Raw genomic sequence first — 25,659 nt, forward strand, 5'->3', positions numbered from 1 at the left:
AGGCTTCCTAAACAACCATTAAGTTTGGGTATAACCGTGGCCTCACTGTGAAGGTGCTACACATCCCGCCATGGGGGCCTCTACGGCCAACAGCCCTTTTCTCAGAACCACCTTCTCCCATGGCACCTTCTCAGAGGATCTGCTCCCACAACTGCTGCTGGTGGGTAACAGGCCAAAGAACCCCACCCTCTGGTCTCCCACTGGGGCCACCAGGATCTCTCTCCTAGGATTCCAGTTAGTGAATTGCAGACATCGGATTTGTAGGGTTCTCTCAAATAGGGATTAAGGCAACCTGCCATGTTCGGGCCACATGAGTTGATGAATGAGTTGCTTCTGCTGGTCCAGCAAGAGGAAGAAGACTGGACGCCATGCCGAGAGAAGGGCAGAGATGGGAGACCATGTGGCTCCAGAGAAAGATGGTAAGAGTGGGTACTTTTTTGTCCCAGGTTCTTGGGACATAGGGATTGGGTTCTATGATATACTCCCAATGTCCTTCCAACAAATCTCTTTTGCTCAGGTTAGTTTGAGTGAGTTCTACTCCTGGCAATCAAACAATTCCTGACAAAGACAGAAAGCATGCCCATTACGGTAAAAGCTCCATCTGAATATAAACCTTCAGATGGTAATTTGCATAAGAAGTCCTGACTGGTTAGTGTGTTTTCTATTCCAGTGCTCTGACCAAATCTGAGATACCTGTTTAGGAAAACAGAAGCAAAGCTCTTGTCTTGTGTTTTAGAAAACTCTTCTCCGGCTCTGCAGAACTCCTTTTACTTTTTCTTGTAAATAAAATCTGATTCTGCAGATATGATACAGCGACTCTACTTATTTTAAATGTCATCTAACCTTGTGTGGCACAGACCATCTTCTGCCTTAGGGGCTCCACACTGGTGCCTGAATCCTCCCTTCCACGGGAACAAGGACTAAGCACACATGAGATGATACTGCTGGTGTCCTGTTGGAGGACCAGTCATTTCAAATACTCCCTTCAGAGCATCAATGGCTTAAGTGTGGATTGTCCCACACTCTCAGCCGATGGCCCTGAGCACACTGTACCCGGGCCTGTCCACCTACAACTTCCGTTCCAAATCTGAGAGCTGCCATCTTAGTCCAAGTCCTTTCATAACATGGCCCCACCCAACCGCTATAACTGTATTTCTAAACATCAACTCTCATTTTCAGTCACTCTGATTCTCGTGCCTCTGACTCACATATCGACTCACCCAAATAAATACGCATAGCCTTTTCTTTCCCTAAGAAATTTTAGGGGAAGGTAATAAGAGTTCCTGGGGATCCTGACCTCTGTGTGGCCCTGATGTGTCACAGAGGTAGTCTTCCTCCTGTGGGAGTTCCTTCCCTGAAACTTAATTTCCGGCGATATGATGTGGTAGAGACAGTCTCCAAAAGAGGCTCTAGCCATTTCTCTCCTCCTCATACGTGAGTGACTCCCCATTTTAAAACTTGGAATCAATTTCCTCTCCTCTTGAATCTGGGCAACCTTGTGACTCGCTTTTACCAGTAATAGAAAGTGGTGGACGTCCACGTTTACTCCTTAAGAGGACTGGCAGCTTCTGCCTCCTCTCTCCTGGAACCCAGCCACCACACCAGCGGTCTAAACATGTGCTGGAGAGACAGGTCGCCCAGGTAGAGGTCTGAGGCCGTCTTGGACGTCCTCGCCCCAGCAGAGCCCCCATGTGGATGCAGCCACCTGACTGAGCCCCAACAAGAGGAGGAGGAGCCCCGACAAGAGGAGGAGGAGCACTGCCGAGCTGAAACTCAGCCAACCCACAGAATCAGGAGAAATTACAAGCTGTTGTTTTAAGCCACCAGGGTTTTGGGTGGCTTGTTATGCACTATCAGACAACTGAAACACCTTACTCCACAATGGGTCAGTCTGAGTTCGAGAGGAATGATGCAGCTGTGCCTCTGGGAAGAAGAACTCAGTTTGTTGACTTGAACTTTTTTTTCAGGGACACCACAAATATCCCAGGCAAAGAACCACAGAGTCATCCTTCACTCTTCCTGCTGTTTCACCCCTTACATATTCCACTTGTCATCAACTTCTGCCTTCCCCCTATGTGCATCTTGGATTTAACCCTTCCTGCATCATCCCACTGCTGCCGCCACCACCTTATCCCCTGCACTTAGAAATCGACACCCGTCCTCTCCTCCCCAAATTTCCTTCCTCCCCACCATCCTATAAGTGGACACTGAGCTCATTTTCCTAAATGAGGGCTTCCAGCGTGTCAGTCCTCATCTCAGCACTGGCTTTCAAGGTTCTAAACTGGCTCCCCTCCGTCCACGCCTCTCCTCGGGTGGCATGGTTTCCACTGCGATGCACAGCAACCCCGAGTCCTCCTTCCAAGTCTCCGTCAGGCTGTTCCCTGACCTGCTGTGCCCTGTCCAGCCCCATTGGCCTTTCTCTATGAGGCCTCCAACTTTCCAAGCCTCACTGAGCCCTCTCATCTTCAAAAACTCACAGCATTCTACCTCATAATTCAACTTGATTTATATAACTGGTGGGCTGGTCTCCAATTTTCTCCTGTGTTTACAGCAAGTACAGATTTTCAGTAAAATCATCCTTATTGATCTGAACGATTTTCCCTTTTTAAGTTACTGGTGTGCTTTAGAACATTTTGGAATTGCAGTATACATAGCTGTCACTGAGGAAAATGTCCACATGGTTCAGAAAGTCTATTTTTTAAATGAAAAATTAAATAATATCCACTGCCAAAAACAAAGAGTAATTGAGTATACTCCAGATTTGGAACCATAAATCTGCACTGTCAGAACAAATGCAGGGCCTCCTGTGTTCCCTGAGTGCAAGTGCCACATCGGAGCCCAGGGGGACAGCTTCCCAGCAGCTGAGGCACGCTCCGGAGCCCCTGGAGCCAATCAGATAGAGAAGGAATGGACAGAAATAAAATGCAGGTTTAGGAATTAGCTGACAGGAACATGCCAGTGGTGATCTATTCCTTGGGGAAAGCACAGGCCCCCACAATCCCTGCCAGTCCTTTCATGCCTACAACTTGCTAGGTCCTGGACTTAGAGTCATGCATATTTTACTCATTTAATCTTCAAAATAACCCTGGAAGGCACAGATGAGGAAACCAAGGCTCAAGGGAGAGTCATTTTGCCATGAGCTATAAAGTGAGTAACGATTCCAGCCTAAGCCGGTGTGACTCTGGAGTCTACATTCTTTCCACTAAATTGTGTTGTCTCTCTTGTTGGAAGAGCTATGACAATCGCATCAGCAGGAATATTTGGTGAGCACCTGTCACGGCCTCCGCCGTGCTAAATGTTGTGGAAGGGTGTTAAAATATACGGCTGGAGTCGGGGAAGCACCCATAAATTCCATCAGCACCCTTCCGTAAATAAACGTACATACAGTCCAAGTAAAATGAGGGTGCCTGCGAAGCAAACACAGCTTTCAGAGAAATCCTGGAGCTCCCTTCTACCCAAAGTCTCCCCGTCACAGAGATTCCACAGCTACCCCTGCACGCTATCTGAACAGCTTAGTCCAGCTGGGAAAACAAAACTGCTCACATAACCCAAGAATAAACAATAAAAACAAGATTCTGACTGTGCTAATTTGGGCAGTCTGAAAGAGTTCAATTAGACAAAAATGTTAAGTAATTACAGTGGAAAGAGAGAAAAGGTAAAAAAAAAGTCTGTATAATTTATATTTTTAACGTTCACTTCAATATTGCTTTGGCTATCAGCTAAAGTCTGAGGTTTCGTTTCGGCTGTAAAGTATTAATGACGTGCAGAGATGTGTCTTTTTCAAGGTGAAGTTCAGCCCAGGCAATGGAAACGTGGTGCTGGGAGAGAGCTTGGGGCCTGGACAAGGTCGCTGATGCAGGGCTTCACGCAAAGGGTCCAACTCTGGGGACCCCCTTCCCAGCTGAGAACAGCTGGGCCGGGAACACCCGCGGAGACAGGCCCAGCATTCTGCACAGCGGCTCTGCCTCTGCCTCTGCCGTGCAACAGACGCTTCCTGGATGCCATCACAGCCTGCTTACTCCGGGGACTTGGGAGTTCCCAAACTCAAAGAGGGAGAGAAAATGACCTAGAGCCAACAGCTTGAACTGCAGACCCTCTGTCGCCACTGAGTTAATCCTTTGGTTTCCACAATGTGAAAAAGGCAATCCCAATAATTCAGCATACTATCAGAATTTCAGACTCTAATTCCCAAACAACCCACAGAGAAAAATTCTCAAGAATGACCTCAACAGTAGCCTGGATCCATCCCAAGGCCCCCCGTTTTTAAGGAAATAAAGGGAACGAGGCTGTTCTCAAGTACTGGATGGAAAGGGCTCTGGTCTTGCCATTAGGAGTCCTAGATTCAAATCCTAACGGCTCAGAGGCTCAGAAGGTAATCCTCATCAAACCCTTAACTACTCCAGCTTCACTTTCCCATCAGCCCCAGGTGGGCAGGAGGGAGGGCACGTACCACCTGTTTCACAGGCCTGTTAGAAGGTTAAACAAAAAAAAAGGAAATATAAGTGCTTTCTACATGCTAAGTACTCAGTAATAACTGAAATAAAAGCTAAAACATAAAAAAAAAATCAGGGTTGACATTAAAGTGCAGAAAGTGCTGACAGGAATAAAACATTTTCTGTAACTGAGAGACTGCCGTGACCACCCCCTGACAAAGTGCCCTTGGCTTTTTACTCAAACTCTGAACTTAGCTTTAAAAATTCTTATCAGGGATCACAACTGGAAGCTTTCAAATCCTGTTTTTTGGGGGTTGCATTTCTGTAAGGAACAACAAATCTGTTTTTAACAAAGTCAGCGTGTCATTCAATTAAAAGGAACCTGAGCCAGGGAGGTCACTGGCTGGAGGTCCCATAGGGCAGGGTTGCCAGAGCTGGTTCCTCTTAGGGCTAGTCTGCGAGGATGATACAGTCGCTGGAGACCATCTCACGGATTAGGAGGAAGAAACCTCATTCCATTCTGTAACACAGGGAGAGGCTTAAGACATGGTGGAGAAATGCTTCTTTCAGACACCCCACACCCACCTCAGCCTCATCACCAGCTCCCAGGCCAAGTTCTGTACCCCAAACACAAGACTGCCATTATCTGGCCCCATCTGATTCTTCTTGGACCTCACCTCCTGCCCTTCCTTCTTAAATCTGATGTCTCAGCAACACTGAATTTGCTTGGGAATTTGTATGTGTGTGTATGTGCGTGAGCGCACGCGCGTGCACACGTGCAAACTCTCCCCTCTGCCCCCAGTGTCCTCCCTACTCTGCCCCAACCCTGACCTCTAGAACCTGGCTATTTAAAGTGTGGTCCTGAAGCTCTAGCATCCCAGGGGCCTGTTGGAAATGCAGTCTCAGGTCTGTCCCAGAACTACTGAATCAAAACATGCATTTTATTTATTTATTTACAATTTTTTAAAATTTTTTATTTATTTTAACTGGGGGGTGGGGTTAGGTTTACTTATTTATTTATTTTTAGAGGCGATACTGGGGACTGAACCAAGACCTCGTGTACGCTAAGCATGGGCTCTACCACTAGAGCTATACCCTCCCCCTCAAAATCTGCATTTTAATAAGATCCCTGGTGATGGTATGCACCTTAAACTTGGAGAAGACCCACACTAAGGCCCTACTTCTTCCAGAAGCTCTCTGACAAAACAGCAGCCCTGCCTCCCACCATGCCCAGGCAGACACCCCTCTTCAGGGCTCCCAACCCCTGCTCATCTCACTTACTGCAGAGCATCTTGCATAAGCTTATCTGTTCACGTGTCTGTCTTCAGTCCTACCCTCGGGGCGCGCCCTTCCCACAGGCTGCAGACGGCACCACCCTTGTATCCCCCACTTGGTACAAGGTCTGGCATGTGGTTAGAGCTTAAATAATGTCATGTGTTGCAGCTAATAACTTCTAAAGTCCCTGTGATTTTAAACGTTAATAACTAATTTTAAATAACTGACTTTAACTTTAATAACTAATAGTTTTAATGACTTTAAATAACCATAGTTTTAATAAGTTTAACAACTAACGTTAATAACTAACTCAAATACCTGCGAGCTATGTTTAAAGGTACTGCAATTTAGGTTAGTCATGTTACACACTTGAATCTAGACACTTTGAATGTTGTACTTATGCCTTCACTTCTTAATTTTTAAAAACTTATAACTTTTTAAAAATATTATGAAAATTATTTTTTATAATTGAAGCTTTCAAACATACACAAAAGTAGGAGAGAATAGGAGCCCCTCACCTGTTATCAACAAATATTCCCTTTTTTTAAACCATTCTCACTCCATTTATTTCCCTCACCCCCCACCCACTCACTCTTTGGAAAGCTAGATCATTTTAAAACAAATCCCAAAGATGGTATAATTTCCACCACAAATACTTCAATATGTATCTAATTTAAAAGGACTTTATATATATGTAAAACTACCATGCCATTACTGCACCTAATAAAGTTAACAGTGATTCCTTAACATAATCGAATGCTCAGTCTGCATTCAAATTTCCCTATTTCAAAGGTGAATTTTTATAGTCAGGTTTGTAGAAATCAGGTGAATGTTTATTAGCAAGCCAAAAATAGCTCTCAGAGCTGAGAAGATAAGTTTCTCATGCATGTAGCCTCAGGCCCGAATCAGCTAGCTATGTGAAGAAAATTAAATTTGCCTTTAAATGCCATTTGCAGGTTCTGCTCCCCGCCCTCAAATAGATAATTTACTTTCAAAAACTGTACAAAACTTTATAAAGAACCTATACGTAAAAGAGAGAAAAGCAAAAGCCATGCTGAGGTCCACAAGAAAGCCATGAAGGAAACAGGAATTGCAGGGTGAGGATGACTATTTAACAAGAGACAGATGTGCAAAGCGCGGACATTAGGCAGAATGACCTCCCCCTCAGCAGCCAGACCAGCAGGACTTAGAGATTTAGAAGGTGGGATATAGAGAGATGGTACACTCGATGATGTTGAAATTTCCTTTTAAAACTGCATTTCTTCCGTCTGCAGTAACAATGGATTTTCTGAGAAACACGGGCAGAAGCAGTTTGAAGAGCAAATCCAATTACCTCGGAGCTGTTCTCCTTTTAACAGTAAGTTCTGATCCATGCTCCACAGGTCAAGAGCACAGTCAGATTCCTCTTTGCCCCCTTTTGGGCCAGACTTCGCCTCTGCCTCCTGCTCATTTTAGCTGTCGATGTCACGCACCGAGGGGCAGGGCTTCCGGCCTCCACACAATGGCCCCCCATTCAGCCACCCTCTGCTCCGTCCCTGAACACTCATCCCCCCGGGCTCCTGCTGGGTTTGTTATATTCAGATATGAACTTTCCAGGAATCTGATCGTGTCACAGGCCTTTTCCTGTATGACAAGTTCAATGCTAATCATGAATAGCGGGCTTCACACAGAGGGATAGTATTATTCATGAAAATTATGTCTCCACATCCAGAAATAGGGCAAAACTGCCTAAAATAGGCAGCCTACATCTCTGTTGAGTCAACCAGGCAATCACTAAGGCCTCTTGCTGCAAACAGCACACACAGGAGGTTTTCTCAACGATGTTAATCAGACACGTTAGAAGTGTGATATTCTTCCAGACTCAAGGTCTCAGGCCTGGCTTGGTGGGCAGCCCTGGTGCCCACGGGGTGAACAGAACCAAAGCCAGACACTGCCCCCACCGCCCACATCCCCAAACCAGGGACTCCCCAGTTCTCAGCCCCAACTTCTGCCTGTCTCCCCACCTGACTGACTTCAAGGCTGGCTTTAGAAGATTTGAGAGGGTCACCAAAGCACCTTAAGAAAAAGAAATGTATTTAACCTTTCTTTTTTGAAATAGTGAGGAACATCTGACAAATATCACAAATTAGAGGAGAACTAGATGGTTGATACTGTTTTGCTATAATCCTCTTCTGGAACACAGCCTCAGTGACCACATGAGTCTGCTCCTGTTGGCCCAAATTATATTTTATAAATGCAAGTTGAGGATTATCTTTCCAAACAGAATAGCCCAGATTGAAACGCCCTCTTCGCCATTCCTGAGAGAATGACAGGCTGGTGCTAAAAGACTATCTTTGTGTAGAACAAATGGACCGAGGAAAATCTGCTTTCCTCTCCCCCTGCCCCTTTCCTCTTTACATAACTGGAGCCAAATGAGATGTTTTTCATTTTAAAACTTCTGATTAAGCAGACTGGGCAAACGCTCACGCTTCTGGTCTTTACTATTTTCTCAGTTTGGGGGCTGAATCAAGGCACGCTGGGTTGGAAGGACAGGGAAGCGAGGGCCTGACTGCCAGGCAGTGGTGACGTGTGGAAGTTTGGTTCAGGGAAGACGAGCACTGGTTCAGGGGGTGGCCTGTCCCTTTGAGGCATCAGAACTGAGACCACTGTCGTGGGCATGAGTGAGAGGGTCCCAGGTCCCACGTGAACCCCTGTACCCTCTTTGTACGCAGCCTCCTGACCTGAGGAGTGAGAGAGCTAGCCAGGTTTAAATAAAGAAAAAAAAAAAAACAGGTGGAATTGTTATGAACAAGCTGTCCTTTTCTTCAGCTTTGGAAACCGAGAAACCTTGTTCCTTTGGCATATTTAACAGGATATTTTAAACATCATGTTAGTGAACTCCTTCCAGTATCTCGTTTGGTTTTGGTTTCTTTGCTTTAAATCTTCCCCCAGTATTTTCCACCTGTTTGGAAGTATCTTCTTAAGATTCCCTGCCACATCACATATTCCCTGAGGGTCGGGGTATCTTTCTGCCTTTGCAGCTTGCATATGAGAAACAATTAATACAGAAATGAATGAATGAACCAGTTAGAAAACAAGTCTTGAGCTAAAAGGCTGGAGAAACTGGGTTTTCTGGTAGTAGAGAGTGACAAGTTTTGTGAGTTATCAAAACAACAATAGAACATCTTTATGCCAACGTGAGGAGAGGGATTATCACATTGGCTTTGGAGGGGACCTAATTAGACATTTACTGAATGCCATTTTTCGGGGGACACAGCACGTCAAATCTGAACAATAAGCAGTGTCATAACTTAGTTTTACTGTCTATAAAGGGCTCTTCATTCATTCTAAAAAGTTAATTCTCAGAAGTGCAAGGTCCTTTTTTTTTTTTTTCTGGACTGCTCCTGGGCTGTTGTCATCTCTAGCCCTGAAAGAATCAGCATGAGGAAATTAAGTAGCAGCAGAAAATCTGGTTGGGTTTATCCGTCAAGGGACTGGGGTCCTCTGGGAACCAAGCAGTTTCTGAAAAGCCTCAACAAGAGAAATGAAAAGCCTCAGCCCAGGTGGCTTCTCCTTCCATCTGCTCCAGGAAATCCACCTGCCTGAACTACCTGCCCTCTGGCGACCGCCTTCCACTCCGCACTCTTAGCACCCAGGGTGCTGAAACCTCCGGACGGTGCGTCAGAGGCTTACTCTGGCAAGCGGGAATCTCACAGTATTTCCAGTAGACACCGTCCTCGTGCTCCGCCACGTAGCACCAGGGGCTCACATCTCCGTCTGGGTTTCTGTGGAGGGAAAAGGACACACCCCGTAACATTCCCATTGTTTTAAGTCACTGCTTTTCTGCTTTAACAAAAAAAGGAAAACAAAAACCACTTCAGCTTCTGTGTTATTTCTAATAATTCGTAGGTATCTCAATGCCACCTCTTACGAAGAAGAAAACAATGGCGATACCACGAGAGCAAAGTGTCTGACAGACACTTCAGAGGTGGGGGGCAGGGAGTGAGCAAAGGTGAGGGATGTTTACACAAACTCACAAGAGTGTAACCAGGACAACTGAGCACTGAACGCATGGTGCCAAACAGCACCGGCACCCGTGACTCCACGGCTGGGGGAGAGCAGGCGCTCTGGCGACTGCGGATAAAGATGTGAATGGAGCAGGAGCAAATGGTCATGAGGGTCAAAGACCCTAAAAATACACAAACTCCCTTTCCTCAGCAATTTCTCCTTCAGCACTATATTCCAAGGAAATCTTTACATACGAAGAGGTTCACCACAACATCTTTATAGTGTGAAAAAGTTAGAAATAACAATTAAGGATTGGTTAAACACGTTATGTCCATATAAGGATATGCTCGGCAGCTAGTAAAAATGTGGTGTGGGGACACGTTTATTAATATGGAGAGATAGTCACGATGTCTTGTTAGGTTTTTTTTTAAAGGCAGCCCCAAAACATGACGGATGACACAATCTCATTTCTGAAAAGGTGTATTTAGGGAAGGATACACACTAAACCCTTTAAAGTATTTATTGCTGGATGATGGGGCTATTGGTAATTTTAATTTTTTTTCTTTTCTTTTCTGATTCTCTTTATTTTTTTATTTCATCTACAAATGAACACTGATTGTGTAGTTTTGAAACCATAAAATAAAATTTACATCATCTAGACTCCGCTGACATGCTTTCACCAGGATCAGGCTGGTCAACCCACGCTGGATAGAAATGGGTCCTATTCTTACCTCAAAATGCTAACTTCTCAGAGAATTCGGAAGAAAACAATGCCAATGAGTTTCCGCCAGAACATACAGTCTTGTAAATCCTGGTACCAGCCTCTGACATGGCAATAATAATTGTAAAAGGCTCATTTCACATTTCTAAATGAGTGGCTTGGAATAAATGCCTTTAAGGTCTTTTCAACTCAGAGACGCCATGACAAAAATGGGCAGAGCTGCTGAAACAGACCAAAAAACGGCAGGGGTTACAGGACACACAGGAAAGCCTCGCCTCTCGTCACTGCTTCCCGAGCTCCCTTTATTTTGAGTCAGGACACTGGAAACCTGACACTCCGGTTAGGCCGGAAATGGGCATAAAGACCCTACAGCGGAGCTTGGGAGCAACCCCTATCAGGCCTGGGAGGGAGCAGCCTATTGTGTAGCTCAGAAGATAAGCTACCGTGAAGCACAAAGGGTCCTTTTATTTTTTGTACCCAAAGGCAGGTGCCAGCGCCAACTCTGCTCGTCCCAGTCTCTCTGTCTCCCCGGCCTCAAGCCCAGGGAAGTGCGTTCCCATCACTCGCTGTCTCGCAGACATCTAGACTGGGACGGGCCTGGAAACATCGCACAAGACAAACATGGTGTCGGATGTCAGCTGAGAAATCAAAGTAGGAGAACTTGTACAAAGCCCTTCTTTAAACAGTATTTCACTGTCATTTTCCCTGCTCTATTCAGTGTTTGGCTTTGATGTAGTATTTGGTAAAGGCCTTAGAAAACAACTGTTTATTATCAATGTCAAAACCATTTGGAAAAAGCATCGGAATAGCTTATAAAGAACAAGCGAATTCACTTTTGACTCTGCTGCAGTGCTAAGACAAAAGGCCCAGACTCTCTGATGTGGTAATGATCGACGATTTCAGTATCCCTTTTTTTGAAGGATAAACTGGTAGTTCAGGTCTGGTACATTCCATCAAATCAAAGGAGAGGGCTGCAGCCGGCCAAGGCTCAGGAGGAAGGCAGTCCTCCCTGGCTCTCAAAGTTTTCTTAATGGATATTTACTGCTGCATTTCTGGGGGCCTTAAGGGTAAAAGTGAGTGCTACTCTACAAGGGAAGATTTTTTCTTCATATAAATTAAACATCATTGGAAATTTAAAATTTACTTCAAAGTCAGACTTAAAAACAGAAGCACTGCTGAAAATACTTGCTTGATAGAAGGCGACAGAATAACAGAATAAACCAACAGCCTAATACCAAGAAACACTTTAGAACAAGAAGTAACTATGTAAAAACAAAAAACAAGCGCTGGTTACTCTTCCTAAATACTCTTCTTACCCCAACTCAACTATTCCTATGAATAGGAAAACTAGGGGAAGGAAATAGACCAGAAGTGGAGTGGGGTTAATTTTTTCAACTATGCAAGAAAAAAATTAACAAACATTGGGGGGAGGGTATAGCTCAAGTGGTAGAGCACATGCTTAGCATGCACGAGGTCCTGGGTTCAATCCCCAGGACCTCTAAAATCCTCTAAAAATAAATAAATGAATAAACCTAATTACCAACCCCCTTAAAAAAAAAGAAAAAAAAACAATAATAATTAACAAACATGTGTAACGTTGAAAATAAAATGTAAAAGAATTATTTAACGAGCACGTGTAATTTTAACAATAAAATACAAAAGACAGCAAAATGTGAAGTGGCATGTATACAAATGGCTACCTCTGGGAAGTGGGGCTTGTTGGAGAGGATTTAGGAGGAAAGAGTAAACTGGGGACTTTATTTGAACAATTTACATGTCCACAGTGTTTTAGAATTTTGGGGAGAAAATTTTCCAATACTTTTATAACAAACAAATAATAAAAGGTAACACATAAAACATAACAATCAAATAACAAACTGAAAAACAACACAATAGCAACTATGGGGGAATGGCCAGCTGGTACGAATCAGAACCAAGGGGAATAAAAGAGCGGAGGGCACAGGGATAAAGACAACATGGACTGCAGGCCTCCAGACTTCAAGATAACCACAAGGGTCCTGGAGTGTTAGCCAAGGCACGGAGGGAGGGCAATATGTATACACTGAGGCCCATGCCATGCAGGTATAAATGTGTTGGCTCAGCTGGGTCAACAGTGCCATGGTTGAGATTCCGACACTCTGGTAGAAGTGTAACTCAAAGAGCAGCTCAGCCATTGTGTCCCCCGTTCCAGTGGCTCCAGAGGCTGCCTCCACACCTGTCCTAATAATAATTAAATCCAACACATTGCTGAACCATGAGTCACATTACCAGGATCCTGGCTGTAAACAGCCAAAACGCAGCTATAATCAAGGTGCTCTGGTCCCTACCGACCAGCGATGATTAACTCGTTCTGGATCACTGACAACTTTGAGAATCTGATCAAAGCCATGAATCATCTCCCCAGAAAATCACAAGCACACACTGGAAGCCTCAGGGATCGCAGCCCCTGCGAGAGTCAGACAGGAGGTGAAAGTGCAGAGGAACACCTTAGTCGCTGAAAGGAAGGGAACAGCACAAGTCTAATGGCTACGATCGCTCCCAGAGCAAGATGATCCCAGGCTGGCAGGACAGAAGCAGAGGAAGGCTTGGGCCCCAGGTGGTGATCTGCTTGTCCACGACATTCATAGCAGCTTAAGAGGCTCTGCTGTCTGGCCAACTAAGAAAAAGTCTCCCAAAGAGACACGTAAGTGACCAGACAGAAAAGCAGAGCTCTGAAAACCAGTATCAAAGTGACCCAAGTTGAAAAGAGTGGTACTGTGTGTGTGTGTGTGTGTGTGTGTACAGTTTTGGGAGAAAGACGTTTAAAATAGTAACAAGAAAGGCCTTCTGGGTTGGGCAAAAGAAGACAAAGCTTCCCCTAGTTGTGAGCAAGGCTGGAAGAAGTTGGAAGAGGGAACCAGAGATCTGTTGTTTTTTTAAGTTCCGTGGAGCCCCATCTTACCTGCAGTAGTTATGCTCGCCCAGGCCCCCCTCCCCGTTGGGGTATTTCAGAGTGTTGTATGGGTGCTGGAAAGTCTCGTTCCAGAACAGACATGGCTTTCCGCCTTGCAGTGCCGTCCAGTTCTGTGTTCCCCTGTAATCCGCACCATTGGCTGTGAAACATTCTAGGAGAAAGAAAGACAGAGCAAACTAATTTTCTGGCAACGTCTACAGCCTCCTCCCTCTCTGCTTCATGTTTTATTTGTTTTGCTTGGACCAAGCTAGAAATGGATAGTGTCCTGCTAGACCCTGGACACAGTGAATTTAATATCACTAGGGCTGAGTGAACCAGAAATGAGGTACCCTCCGAATGCTAGGCTCATCCTGGCACTTGCTTGCCTGCAAACACTAGAACAGTTTCGCCTCAAGTATACAGATCCCAGCTAAGATATAAACAGGGAGCTGAAATGTACTGAAGCCCATGAAGTGAACCAGGAAACCCCCAAATCTGGGAACAGTTGGTAACAGCCATCCATGAGGAACTCTGGGTGCTCGGAGGGGGTCACTGCTCTTGCCAGCATCTCTGTGCGGTAACTAGAACCAGGGCACGGGCTGTAACCGAGCTCTCCCCTACAGTCTGAAAGGCTACACAGACACTTGGATTTAATAAGACCATCGGATACAGCAATGCTTTGGAATCCCAATCACACAAGTCTGGGAATGACTCACATTCCCTGGTAATGAAGAACAGTCCTCCCCAAGCTGTTTGAGATAGAGGTGCCACAAAGCAGTCAACAGGAGGGAGCAGGGGCTGAGCTGGCATCTTCTCTTGCTTCTTTTTTGAAATTCCTTCCCACAGGGCACATTCAACGTGGTCTCGGGTCCATTTCATAAAATGACAAAATCCTTGCAGGTGCAACAATGTGTGTCTAGAATCTGCCTCTCGGACTTTCGGGGGATGGGAACTGAGGCTGCCAGGACTTCCCCACACATATTGCACGCATTAAATTCACAGAGGTTCATGAGAAAGGCACGGTACAAAAAGCAATTTTTAAAAATTAGCTTAGTTGGAACTGACAGATAGAAGCACTTCAAACACTTCTTTAAGATGTATCACTAGGAACCTGACAATCTGGGGGAGTTACACTGACATTCTCAGCTTTGTTTCTTTCCTTCCCCTGGCATGTGCTGACCTATAACTTCCAGTGTGAAGGACTCTCAGTGCTGTCTCTTGCTGCAGTCCGTGTGCCTCCCCCATCCTAAGCATGTGCACAACACAGCACATCTATATTCTGGAAGATACTTCTTTCAATATTTAAAATTTGTCCACAGACCATCTCTCTTCCTGCACCCCGTTTCTCCCACTCTCTAGGCCCTGTGTTTTGTCTAGAATAGCATGGTTTTAGGGGCAGCCCCAGTAACCTGGAATCCCCGGCTGCACAGGACACCCCGGTAATTTATTGTGTTTGGTGTGACATTCATTGTTATGTTACGATCAGTACAACTCATCATGTCCCAAGTCGACCAAGCCCTCCACCAAGAGTCTGCACAAATAAAAAAGCTCAAAGGTAATTAAAGGAGGCAACTCAGTATAGCATAAAATACACTGAACTAGGAGGCTAAACCCCAGCTTCTCGTCTTGGACCTGCTGCTGACCAGCTATGTGACCCTGGACGAATCACCACCATCTGCATCACCACTAATGCTTCCATAGTGCATTAGTGTTGAGCTCTGTTCTAAGTGCTTTACAAATATCAACTCACCACCAACCCAGTGTGGAGGTCCCTTAATACTCCCCATTTTACTGATGAGATGACTGGGGCACTCAATCACACCCTATACTGCCTCCGACAGAACCCCCTTGGCATCATCCTTGCTTTCCCACACTCTTCCTCACCCCCTTGCTGCTTATCAGGAAGTCCAGTTGACTTTCTTAAGATATGTTCCCTGAAAGCGCCCTCTGCTCTCCACCTTGGGTGCCGCCATGGTAGTCCCATTCACCATCGGAGGACAATACAGTCTTGTTCAGGTCTCATAGCTTCCACTTTTGTGCTCCTGCAACCCACCCTCCACATCGGGCTCCAAGTTCCCAGGAAAACGTGAGCACTGGCGAGAAAACCCAGAGCCTTCATCCTTGTCTGCAAAGCCCCCATGATGTGGCCCAGGCCCTCCCTCCACCGCACCTGAGCTCTTCCCCTAGTCACTTGCTGTGCTCCAGCCACACTGTTCTGCTTTTAATTCTGTAAACACACCATGCTATTTCCTGCCTGAGCTCTTCCCCTAATACCTCCCATCACAGACTCAACAGTACCTCCTCCAAAAACCCTTCCCCACCACCCATCTCCACTCCTCTTTTTATGCCCTTCATTTGTTTGCTTCATAGCACTTATTACCATTAGGAATACATACAATCTGCTAGAGAGAGAGAGAAAAAGGAGGACGGACCGTGCGTGAGTGTGTATGCGCGCACGCACGTGTGTGCCACACCAGAGCCCCACCCAACCCCAGGGTTAGCCTGGGACCTGGCAACCTCTATTTCTAAGTAAGTTGCCCAGGTGATGATTCTGGGAACATCAAGTCAGTCTTTGCCAATTGCTCGAATTTTCATTGCTATGTGTTAATACATCCTTTTCTCCTATCAAAAGTGGTTGAAGAGTGGCTTGGGGGTGAGAAGTGCAGGCCAACCAATGGAAAGCCTTAGCTACAGACAGGAACCTGCAGGGCGGTGTGGTCAATGTTCCCAGAGGCTCAGATGACTTGGTTTGTAACACGACAGAATGTGGCAGCCATCCTCGCAAGTGCCAGTCCTCATGAATGGGATGAGGTGGCATCTGAGAGAGGGAATGTTCTGGAAAGAGCAGGCTTGTTTGTTTTAGTCTGTTTCTCCCAGACCCAGTCTTGTTCTCAGCTAGACTAGGGAAACTGAGTCAGTGCACCAGATTTTACAACTTTTTTTTTTTAAATAGACTTGCCCATGTCAATTGAGGGGAAAAGCAAGAAAAACAAACCTGAGAGTTCTGGATTGAAGTCACATGTGCATCTTGATTTCATCAGAATATGGGGGTGTATACTAGGTAATGAGGACCCCTGCCTCCCCTGTTTCCCACTGCTATGAAACTGATATACGCTCTGGCTAGCTAAGTAAGGAGGGGCTTAGACCAATAAAAAAATAAACTATTACACAGCTGGCTGCATATGTATATATTCAGTGAAAGAGAATGAGCAAAGGTGACAGACCGAATGTCTAGGATATTATTAATTAATTCATTCAACAAATATTTATTCAATCCTTACTATGTGTCCAGCACTGTCCACAGCACTGGGACTGCAGCGGTGAACACTCTGCATTCACAGAGCTCACATGCTAACAGGGGATTCACGCTTATAATAAACCAATCAAAATTAACATTAGACAGCGAGAAGTGCTACCAGGGAAAACGGCGTAAGGGGAAGGAGATCGAATGGCGGGGGTCCTCTTGTGAGGAGGTGGGGCAGGAAAGGCCCGGAGGGGAGGAGACATCTGCCCAGAGATGTGGAGGAAGGGAGACACAAACGTAAATGACATGGGAAGAGAGCTGGGGCAGAGGGCACTGCTGACGCACACCCTGCCAGCAGCGCTGTGCTGGGGGGCTTGGGGAACTGGCAACTCCTCTGATGTGACTGGAGTGGGGTGAGTACGCAGGGCCGGGGTGGGTGGTGGGTAGGAAATGAAGAGGAGGTGGAGGTAGGCCTGCTCAGGTTGTGTAAGGTCCTGAGGGCTTGTACACTAGATTGTGGCTTTTGTTCTAAGTGTGAGAAGAAGCCATTGGAGGTCTTTGAGCAGCGATAGGACGTGATCTGACTTATATTTTGGTAGAACTGTAGCTGCTGGATGGAGGAGAGCTGTAGAGAGACAGCCAAGAATTCAGCAGGGAGACCAGATAGGTGACCACTGCAGAAGGATGAGCTAGAAAGGAGGACGGCCTGGGCCAGGCTGGTAGCTGAAGGGTAGGGAGAAGCAGCAGGATTCTGGATACATTTTGAAGGTAGAATCAAAAGCATTTGCTGGGGGTCTGAATCCAGGGTCCGAGAGAAAGAGAGTCAGTATGACACCGAGGAGGTGGGCCTGAGCAGCTGGGTGAGCAGTGATGCCATTTACTACCATGCGGAGGACCCAAGGGGGACAGAGTGTCTTGGGATGGAATGAAGGGTTTGGTTTGGGACAGGAAAATTGGGTGGAGATACAGAGTAAGCAGATGGCTACGTGAGCCTGGAGTTGAGGAAAGCAGCCAAAGCGAGATGGAGAAGTGTGGGGGCAACGGCACTTGTGTGCAGAGAGAACAGGGTTACTGCGCGTGGAGAGAGACGACATCCGGGGCTCAGCCCTGGGGCCCTGCCACATTTCAGGCTTGGGAAGACGAGGGCCCAGCGGTGATGACTGGGAAAGTGCGGCCTGGGAGGTGGCAGAAGAATTAAGAAAGTGTGTGGGTCTCGGAAGTAAAGGGAGAAGGTGTTTGGAGAAGGAAGGAATGATGAATTGTGAGAAGTGCTGCTTTATCTCCTCCCTGTCTCCTCTAGCTGGAACCCATGCCATTCATCTGTTGGACCCTACCTCGCCATCAGAAAATTCCAAATCTTTCGTCTTGGAAATTGAATAAAAACAGCCCTTAAGGTAAGACACAAGCCTGACAAAAAATCAGCAAATACAGCAGAAAAATTCCTTAATAAAAATTTCCAAGGCTGGCATCAAAGCACTCAGGATTAATTCTAGCTTTCTAAGCTAGAGAGTCCTTATCTTTTTCTCCATTACCAAAATCCTCCCAAGTATGGTGTATGGTATGTATTGTTAAAAGTTGGAGATGCTAATTTCTTTGAAATTCTCTTGAGATAAGTGGAATCACATTAGGGTATACAAATCCTCAGGTGAGACTCTTTTAGCAAATGGTTTTGTGCAGACCAGCCGTTTTCTGTAGGACCTGCTACTGCATGAAGGCCTGGAGGTCATCCCTGTGCTAGTAAGATCTGAGGGCAAAGACTGGCTGGGTTAAAGCTCACTACCCGCCGTCGCTAAGAACAGCAAGCTGGAGTTTTCGCTCTACACCTATTATTGTTCATTATGCTTGGAATTTAAGACAGGTTGGTATAAAGAAAAGACTGACTTGATGGCACATATATCCTAAACTTTGATATGTACCCCTCAAATCCCATAGGCTCTTGCATATTCACATGCTGTATGTAAAATTGTTTACATTTCAATTAATTTAAAGGCATGACCTATAGAGCTGGAAACATTCCCAGTTACACTTTCCACGTAATTGCCAATGTCAGTCTACCTAGTGATTTAATGGGCAAAAGTTTAGCAGTTTATGAATTGCACCCACTGGTATGGAGCGGTGCAGCCTGGACCTCGTAAAGGGACGGTGGTTATAGAGCAGTGAAAGAGGCATGGACCTGCACTGACGTGGCTGCCTGACAGCAGCAGGTAGCATGACCTCTGCTTCGGGGCGGGAGGAGCACTCCCCGCCCTGCTCTGGCTCTGACTTGGCCACTCTGTGCTGCCTTTGTGCACACAACATCCTTTTCACAACTCAAGTTTCTTTATCTCTGACATGAGGGGGGTTGGCTAGATCAGGAGTCCTAATCATTTAGATATACACAGATTCTCTTGGAGAATCAGTTGAAAGATAGGGACCCCAGTCAACACACACATACACCCACAAACACACAGAGAAATTTATAGCACTGAGGTCTAAGGGTTATAAAATAGTTTAAATCAAATACTTTTCTCAGTACTGTTTAGCAGGGAAAAAATCTAGCAACAGTGCGGTACAGCATGTGTGGTGCACATGTTAGGGGCTGGAGTCAGACCACAGCTTTGGGGCTTACAGGCCACAGGCACTCAGTAAACCTCTCTAAGCCTCAGTTTCTTCACTGGTAAAATGAGGGATTTGATCATCAACACTCAGGGCAAGTGGAAGAATTGGAGGATCTGCAAGTAAAATGCCTAGCACCCAGTAGGCACCCAATAAATTATTATGTAACTGTAAAGTCTGAAAAATAATCAAACTTTACTATAAATTTGGAAGTATTATAACTATCAAGATCCTGTAGTCTATTCTGGTCCATAACAGCACTTAGCTATAAAAGGCAATAGAACATGAGCAGATGGGCACATGATCCTACCACAACTCTGCTGTCAGTTATCAAGCTGCCATCAGGATAGGAAAAAATATATATAGTTTGAACCCTATGTTGAATCCCAGCATTCAGTGAATAACAGGTAAGGAAAAAAAGGTATAATGGAGCAAATATATTTTTCTTAATCAAAATTTCAACTGTGAAGGTGATGAAACACATCTTTGTTTATAGATGATACTGAAATCACATATTCAATATTTGTACTTATTATAAGTGAGAAAAATGCTAAGAGTCCCAGGCAATTTAACTCTGACAGGTTACACATGCACTGCATTTTTAAAGTTCATGCTTAAAACTGTAACCAGGTATTCTTTTAAAATAATTAAAACTTGACATATATGAGATATGTCTTTTAGATCTTCCTTTCCATTCATGGAAACAGTATCCTTAAAAACAGCAACAGAAGAAAAAGCCAGACCTCTCAAAGTTATTGTAACCAAAGAATTCATACTTTTGGAAGGGGACCTGAGGTCTCCTATTTGAATCTCCAGTTTTTTCATCTTATTAACAGATAAAATAATTAATTAAAAGACTAGTCCAAGAAAAACTGAACCTATAGTAAGCAATGGACTAGAGGTTTAAATTCAGAAGACCCATGAAAACACTTCAGAGAGGGGTCCTTGTTATTCATTATATAAAACTTTGAGAAGGTAGAGCTGATCCAGAGTGCAGTGCAGCTTGGGTACCACTCTTAACCATCTGGCTCTCACCTTGAATATGCTCCCCCTCTGCCCAGGCCGGACCCTTGGGAAAGCATGCTGGGGCTATCCCTGTGAAGCACATGTGTTTTTTTTTGCCAGGAAGAGTCACTATGAACATATATGCAGTGGTGCTTGAGGAATTTATGTTTATCATCTAGGGTATTATAAACAATAATAATCATCGAATTGAAGTCCAAGAGATAGTTTTTAAGAAAAAATAATGACCATTAGCCTGTCAACATCCAGCTCTACAACAAACACAGAGAGATTAGGCCAAGCCTCAGCTGCAGCGTGGACTCACTCGCTCGGAAGTCACCAGCTCAGCAGAACTCTAAGGAAAGTGCTTCATTAATCGACCATGCACTTTGCTGCCAGTCCTGACAGAACACGTCCTGTCACAGTGTGGTGATGGTACTTGTCTCAGCACAACGTTTGAATATGAATGGATGTACTTTAGATATTTATTTATAAGCATCCTCTTCAATCTTGAAATAAGATTTCACACTAGAAGGAATTTTCACATAAGGAAATGGGAAGCATGAGAGGTTTTGAAGCTCAAAGTCCAGGGCTCTGATGGATAGTAACGCAGTGCATTGTAAGTCAGCTCTGAAGCAAAACACAAAACAAAAGATGGAGAACTATTTGAAGGCTCAGGGTCTAGAAGAGATAGCACTATACTCCTGTGGAAACCAGGGGCTCTAAAACAGGTCCCACGGTGAGTGCCTGCTGCCACCGCTCCTGTGAGACCTGACGGCCTTGAACTGTAAATGTTCAAGAAGCACTTGGCCCTGCTTCCACTAGCCCATGAGTTTCCTGAGTGTCTCACTTGTCTTTGTATTCTCAGCCACTACAGACCACACAGAACGTGCCTGGCAAATGTTTGTCGAATGAGGGAAACAGGTGTGTGGGGAGCTAAGGGCGGAAAATACCCATGACAGACCTAATCAGAGCGCCCTGGTTTCCTCACCAACTTGTGCCTCTAGGCTAGCAATCATGCCCTACCTAGCAATGACCTAAGACAAGTTCCAGAAAAGTTTATGTAAGTCAAGTATTTGAAAATCAAATACTTGCTATATAAACCAGGGGAACACTATTTAAAGGAAATTGATGGTAAAGCTATTTGTAATAGGGAATAAGCAACCCCCTTTGTAATGAATACACGTGTTTATAGCCTGAGTTGGCGTTCAGCAGGCAACCCCTGGCTCAGTCTACCCTTGTCTCACCATCACTTGAGCAACACTATTTCACCCTGTCTGAAGCTCTCGATCAGACTAAAAGGAGATAAAATAAACTGAAATAATCCAGCTTCTGGACAAGTTTCACCAATATTGCCTATGCTCTATTTTTAATTTCAGATGGCAAGAAAGTTCCCCAATAATGGAGTTCTGGAGGGCAGCCAACACTTCATGGAAGCCAGGCTCTGGGCTCTTCAGCTTCCCTTGGCCAACATGGAATGGGCAAATAACACAACAGTTCTTGAGTGGGGAGCTGACTGCCAGGTAGACAGCACATCTCCAGGGCACATCTTTAAAGCAAAACTTGAGGCAACCAAGTTGTAGTCTTCTATGAATTGGCACAGGGACGAGTCCTAGTCGGAGATGCTGGGCATACAGTAAGCATTTGATAAGTGTTTGTTAGTTGCTCCAAGATAAAAATATGACTCAAGGGACAAGTTTCAGAAGTTCTGGCCACAGGGACAGTTTGAGGCAGAAGGCAAGACTCAATGTAGCGCTAACTTCTAAACAAGAACACACACTGCTGTCATCTCTGGTCACCCAGAACAGTAAGGGCAGATGGTGGCCAACAGATTGATTTGTTATTCAAAGGTTTAAAGTTTCATAGATCCAGAGTCTGATTGCCAAATGAAAGTACAAGATGCCCAGTTAAATCTGAACTTTAGACAAGCAACAAATGATTTTTTAAAGATAAATATTGCATGAGACTAATATGAAAAAAATTATTGTTTATCTGAAATTCAAATGTAATTGAATGTCCTGAATTTAATCTAGCAATCTTACTTTAGAGGGAGCAGAAACATACTGTGACCCACAGATCTCCTTACTCAGTTTGATTTCTGAAACACTATTCACAGAAACGCTAAAGGAGTTTAGATGTGGATAATGAAGATTCCACTTTCCTAAGTGTGAAAAAAAGGTGTCGATCAGAGCTGCGTACTCCTAGGCCACAGTGAAGGGCAGGACATGAGAACAATATAATCAGGACAGGGTTTCTCAATCTCAGCAGTACTGACGATTTGGGTTGGATAGTTCTGTGAAGGGCTGTCCTGTGCATTCCAGGATGTTTAGCAGCAACCCCGGCCCCTACCTGCTAGATGCCAGTAGCACACCCCTCCCCACCCTAAGCAGTGACAAGCAAAAATGTATCTAGATATTGCCAAATGTCCCCCGGGGGCAAAAAATCTCCTCCAGTTGAAACCACTGAATTAGAAGGAATGGTCAAATAAACAGAAACTGTCATATCCATTAACCAGTGGTCACATAACAAAAGATTCTTCTCAAGGGAGAAATTTGCAGCTCGCCCAGGCCATCAAGCCCACAACAAGGATGAGAGGACTGTCATTTCAGCTAAGACAATCAGAAACCTTTTGTCTGCCAGAAGCACCGGAAAAGAATCCTTGGTGAGCCACGCCAGCGAAGCTCTGCATGGCACTGCACACATCACAGCAAGCAGGGCGTCGCACCCAGCCTTTGAAGACGTTCCTTTTAAGTGAACCTCCCTTCCAACTAAACTTTTTCCAAATCTCTTCCTGCCATTTGGAAGTTGAGTGATTCTCAGCTGAAAAAGCCTGTATATACGAGGTGCAGATGGCAGCAGTTACGGCCCTCACCAGATGCTGCAGTCTCTAATTTGATTGAAAGGATATAATTAGACAACAGAAACACTTTAATGAAAGAGCAAAACATGGAGGGAGGGAAGGATTGAAGGCCCTTAACTGATGCCAAAACACCCACCAGTAATAGAGGCTTTGAGTCTGGGGAAAAGGAAGGGGAAAGCCCCTTAAAAGGACAGTCCCCATCCTGTTTATTTCCCCATAGACGTAGAAATAGGGATTTTATTATTGTAGATTTCCACTGTATTTTATGTGGGAACAATCTGATTAAAACCAGAAGAAGTCTTCGGAAGAACATCAAAGAAAAACAAATATGGCTTCTGTGGTCATTATTAAAAATATTTTTTACCAGTCCAATAATTTTCTTTGAAGATGAATTTTTATAGATTGAACAGCAGCAAGTAATTTACATACTGGGAGGACAAACCCTACTGTTCTAGAAGAGAACTACTTGGCTGCCATGTTTTCCTCCAACTTTAGGACACCAAGGAACATGGAAACCCATCTAACATATCTGTTTGGAAGACATAAAGAAACCATGCATAGTTAGTCCTATGTGCCAATGCTGCAACCGTTCTGAATCATCTTTAAAAGATGCCGTCTTTATTATTTCCTAGCATTTAAACTTTGAGTGTCAGTATACTGCTCTGGTTCTAACCAAGAACCTAACTAAGCTGAAAGAAATCCAGCCCTCAAAGTCTGAAGTTGCTAATGTGGTGTGACACTGGGGTTTGGAAGCCTCCTCAGCCCACTAGAAGCAGGGCCTCGCCCTCGTGGTAAACTGAACAATAAAAGTTTAATGCTTTGGCTACTTGCCAGGGATTAAACCAGTGGCAAGAGAAACTAGAAGCCGGGCCCAGCAGAGGAGCAGCCCCCAGAGGGTACTATTGTAACTGGGAGGGAGAGAGGAAACCTTGTGTGTGCAATGAACTAAAATCTTTTTTCTGTAGAGTACTTCCTAGCCCCCAACTATGTTCCTCTTCAAACTGGTGCAAGTCCAGGCTAGGGAGGTGTTTACCTAGAAAGAGGATTAAAAGGCGGGTGGGGGAAGATTTCCCTAGACGGGGAGAAGACAAGTTTCTGAACAGTGGCTGTTTTTGAGGAGTATGGCCACCCTGTGACATTTTTACAACAGCCTCTTTCCTTTCCCTGTTCCATTCGAATCCAGGATAATGTCTCAGAGGTGAGGTCTGGGGAAGAAGCACTGCCACCTTGAGAGGAAGACAATGAAGACAACAGAGAGAGGGCAAAAAACAGGGTGACCTCGGGCTCCTCTCCTAGACTGAGACTTCCAGGTTCCAGCTGGATTCTCAAGGTCAAACTGAGTATGGAAGGATCTCAGTCGCCCTTCTCAACCTTTCAGGGGCTGCGCCGCCAGCCAGCCAGAAACTAACCTGCCAGGTGACATTAGGGGCTTGAGGAGACCTCACCTCAAAACCTGCACAGGTAGTTCTCTGAGGGACACACTCACTTCCTCCTCCATTGTCTTTATTCAGGAGGCGGAAATTCAGGCACAAGCTGCAGACCCAAACTTCCGGCCTCTCTCAAGTGTTTTGCATTAACTGTTCCACAGCACAAACACAATCCACTTGGTATGTTTGAATGTTTCATTTGTTTTTTTTTCCAAAAATGCTTTAATTAAAACAAAATAATCACCCATGCTAAGCATATTGTTGTTTTTTAAAGGCCATTTTAAAAATGACAACAGAACCATGGAAATAAAATTCAACTGTTTAGGGAAGATAGAAATTTGTTTTCTTCTCCCAGCCTGCTGTGGGGGTTTTCTTTTGTGTGTGTGTGTGTGTGTTTTTTTTTTTTAACGTCTCAGGGCTGGTGCCACCTGCTGCCTGGGCTTTCCTCTGAGAAACAAATCTCTCAACAGTTTGATCCAAGCAACATCTGCATAGCTGAAAAAACCACGGACTGGTTCTGAGGCAGGCACTACTTTCCTTATGTAGTGCACACTGAACTGTACTGAATTTCTTTTTAAAGTGTTTTTTCAAGTCTTATTAAAGATCCAATTTTATGTGCATGAACTGCCCCCCATATGTATCCTTTTAAAAATTTGTGGTAAAATACACATAACATTTACCATTTTACCATTTCTCCCATATGTCTCTTAAAGTTAGTTAATAGTAAAAGGTAAAAGGTTCATTCATTCACCAAAATCAAGCCTCCCTGTCACCCTTCCAGACCAGTGAAGAAATCAATACATATGGACTTAGAGCAGGACTTGGGCAAGCCCAGCCTGTGGGCCGACTCTGGCCCACTGCCCGTTTTGTACGGCCCATGAGCTAAAAATGTTTTTTAAACTGTTAAATGACTAAAGATAACTAAAAGAACAATATTTTGTGACACATTAAAAATTACAGGAAATTCAAATATCAGTCAGTGTCCATGTAAGTTTTATTGGAAACCAGCCACACCCTTTCATTTACATTTTGTCTAGGGCTGTTTCTGCCTTAGAAAGTCAGAGTTGAGTAATTGCAACATACAGTACATGGCCCACAAGGCCCATATTTATTGTCTAGCCCTTTACAAAAAATGTTTGTTAACACCTGACCTACAGCCTCAGATGGCATTACAGACTCAAAA

The 25,659-nt window shown here is 44.8% G+C and overlaps 1 protein-coding gene across 2 annotated transcripts in view; it reads right to left on the reverse strand.

Moving 5' to 3' along the window:
• KREMEN1 (kringle containing transmembrane protein 1) overlaps nucleotides 1-25,659 on the reverse strand; it is a 50,083-nt gene that overhangs the window by 19,799 nt on the left and 4,625 nt on the right. For both annotated transcript variants that reach the window (XM_031442978.2, XM_064481105.1), the window contains 2 exons: nucleotides 13,358-13,520; nucleotides 9,381-9,472 (listed from right to left, as the gene is read on the reverse strand). In XM_031442978.2, coding sequence (XP_031298838.1) covers nucleotides 9,381-9,472; nucleotides 13,358-13,520 — 255 coding nt within the window. The remainder of the gene's footprint in view (nucleotides 1-9,380; nucleotides 9,473-13,357; nucleotides 13,521-25,659) is intronic.

The sequence above is a fragment of the Camelus dromedarius genome, chromosome 31, assembly GCF_036321535.1.
Source record: "Camelus dromedarius isolate mCamDro1 chromosome 31, mCamDro1.pat, whole genome shotgun sequence".
Lineage (NCBI taxonomy): Eukaryota > Metazoa > Chordata > Mammalia > Artiodactyla > Camelidae > Camelus > Camelus dromedarius.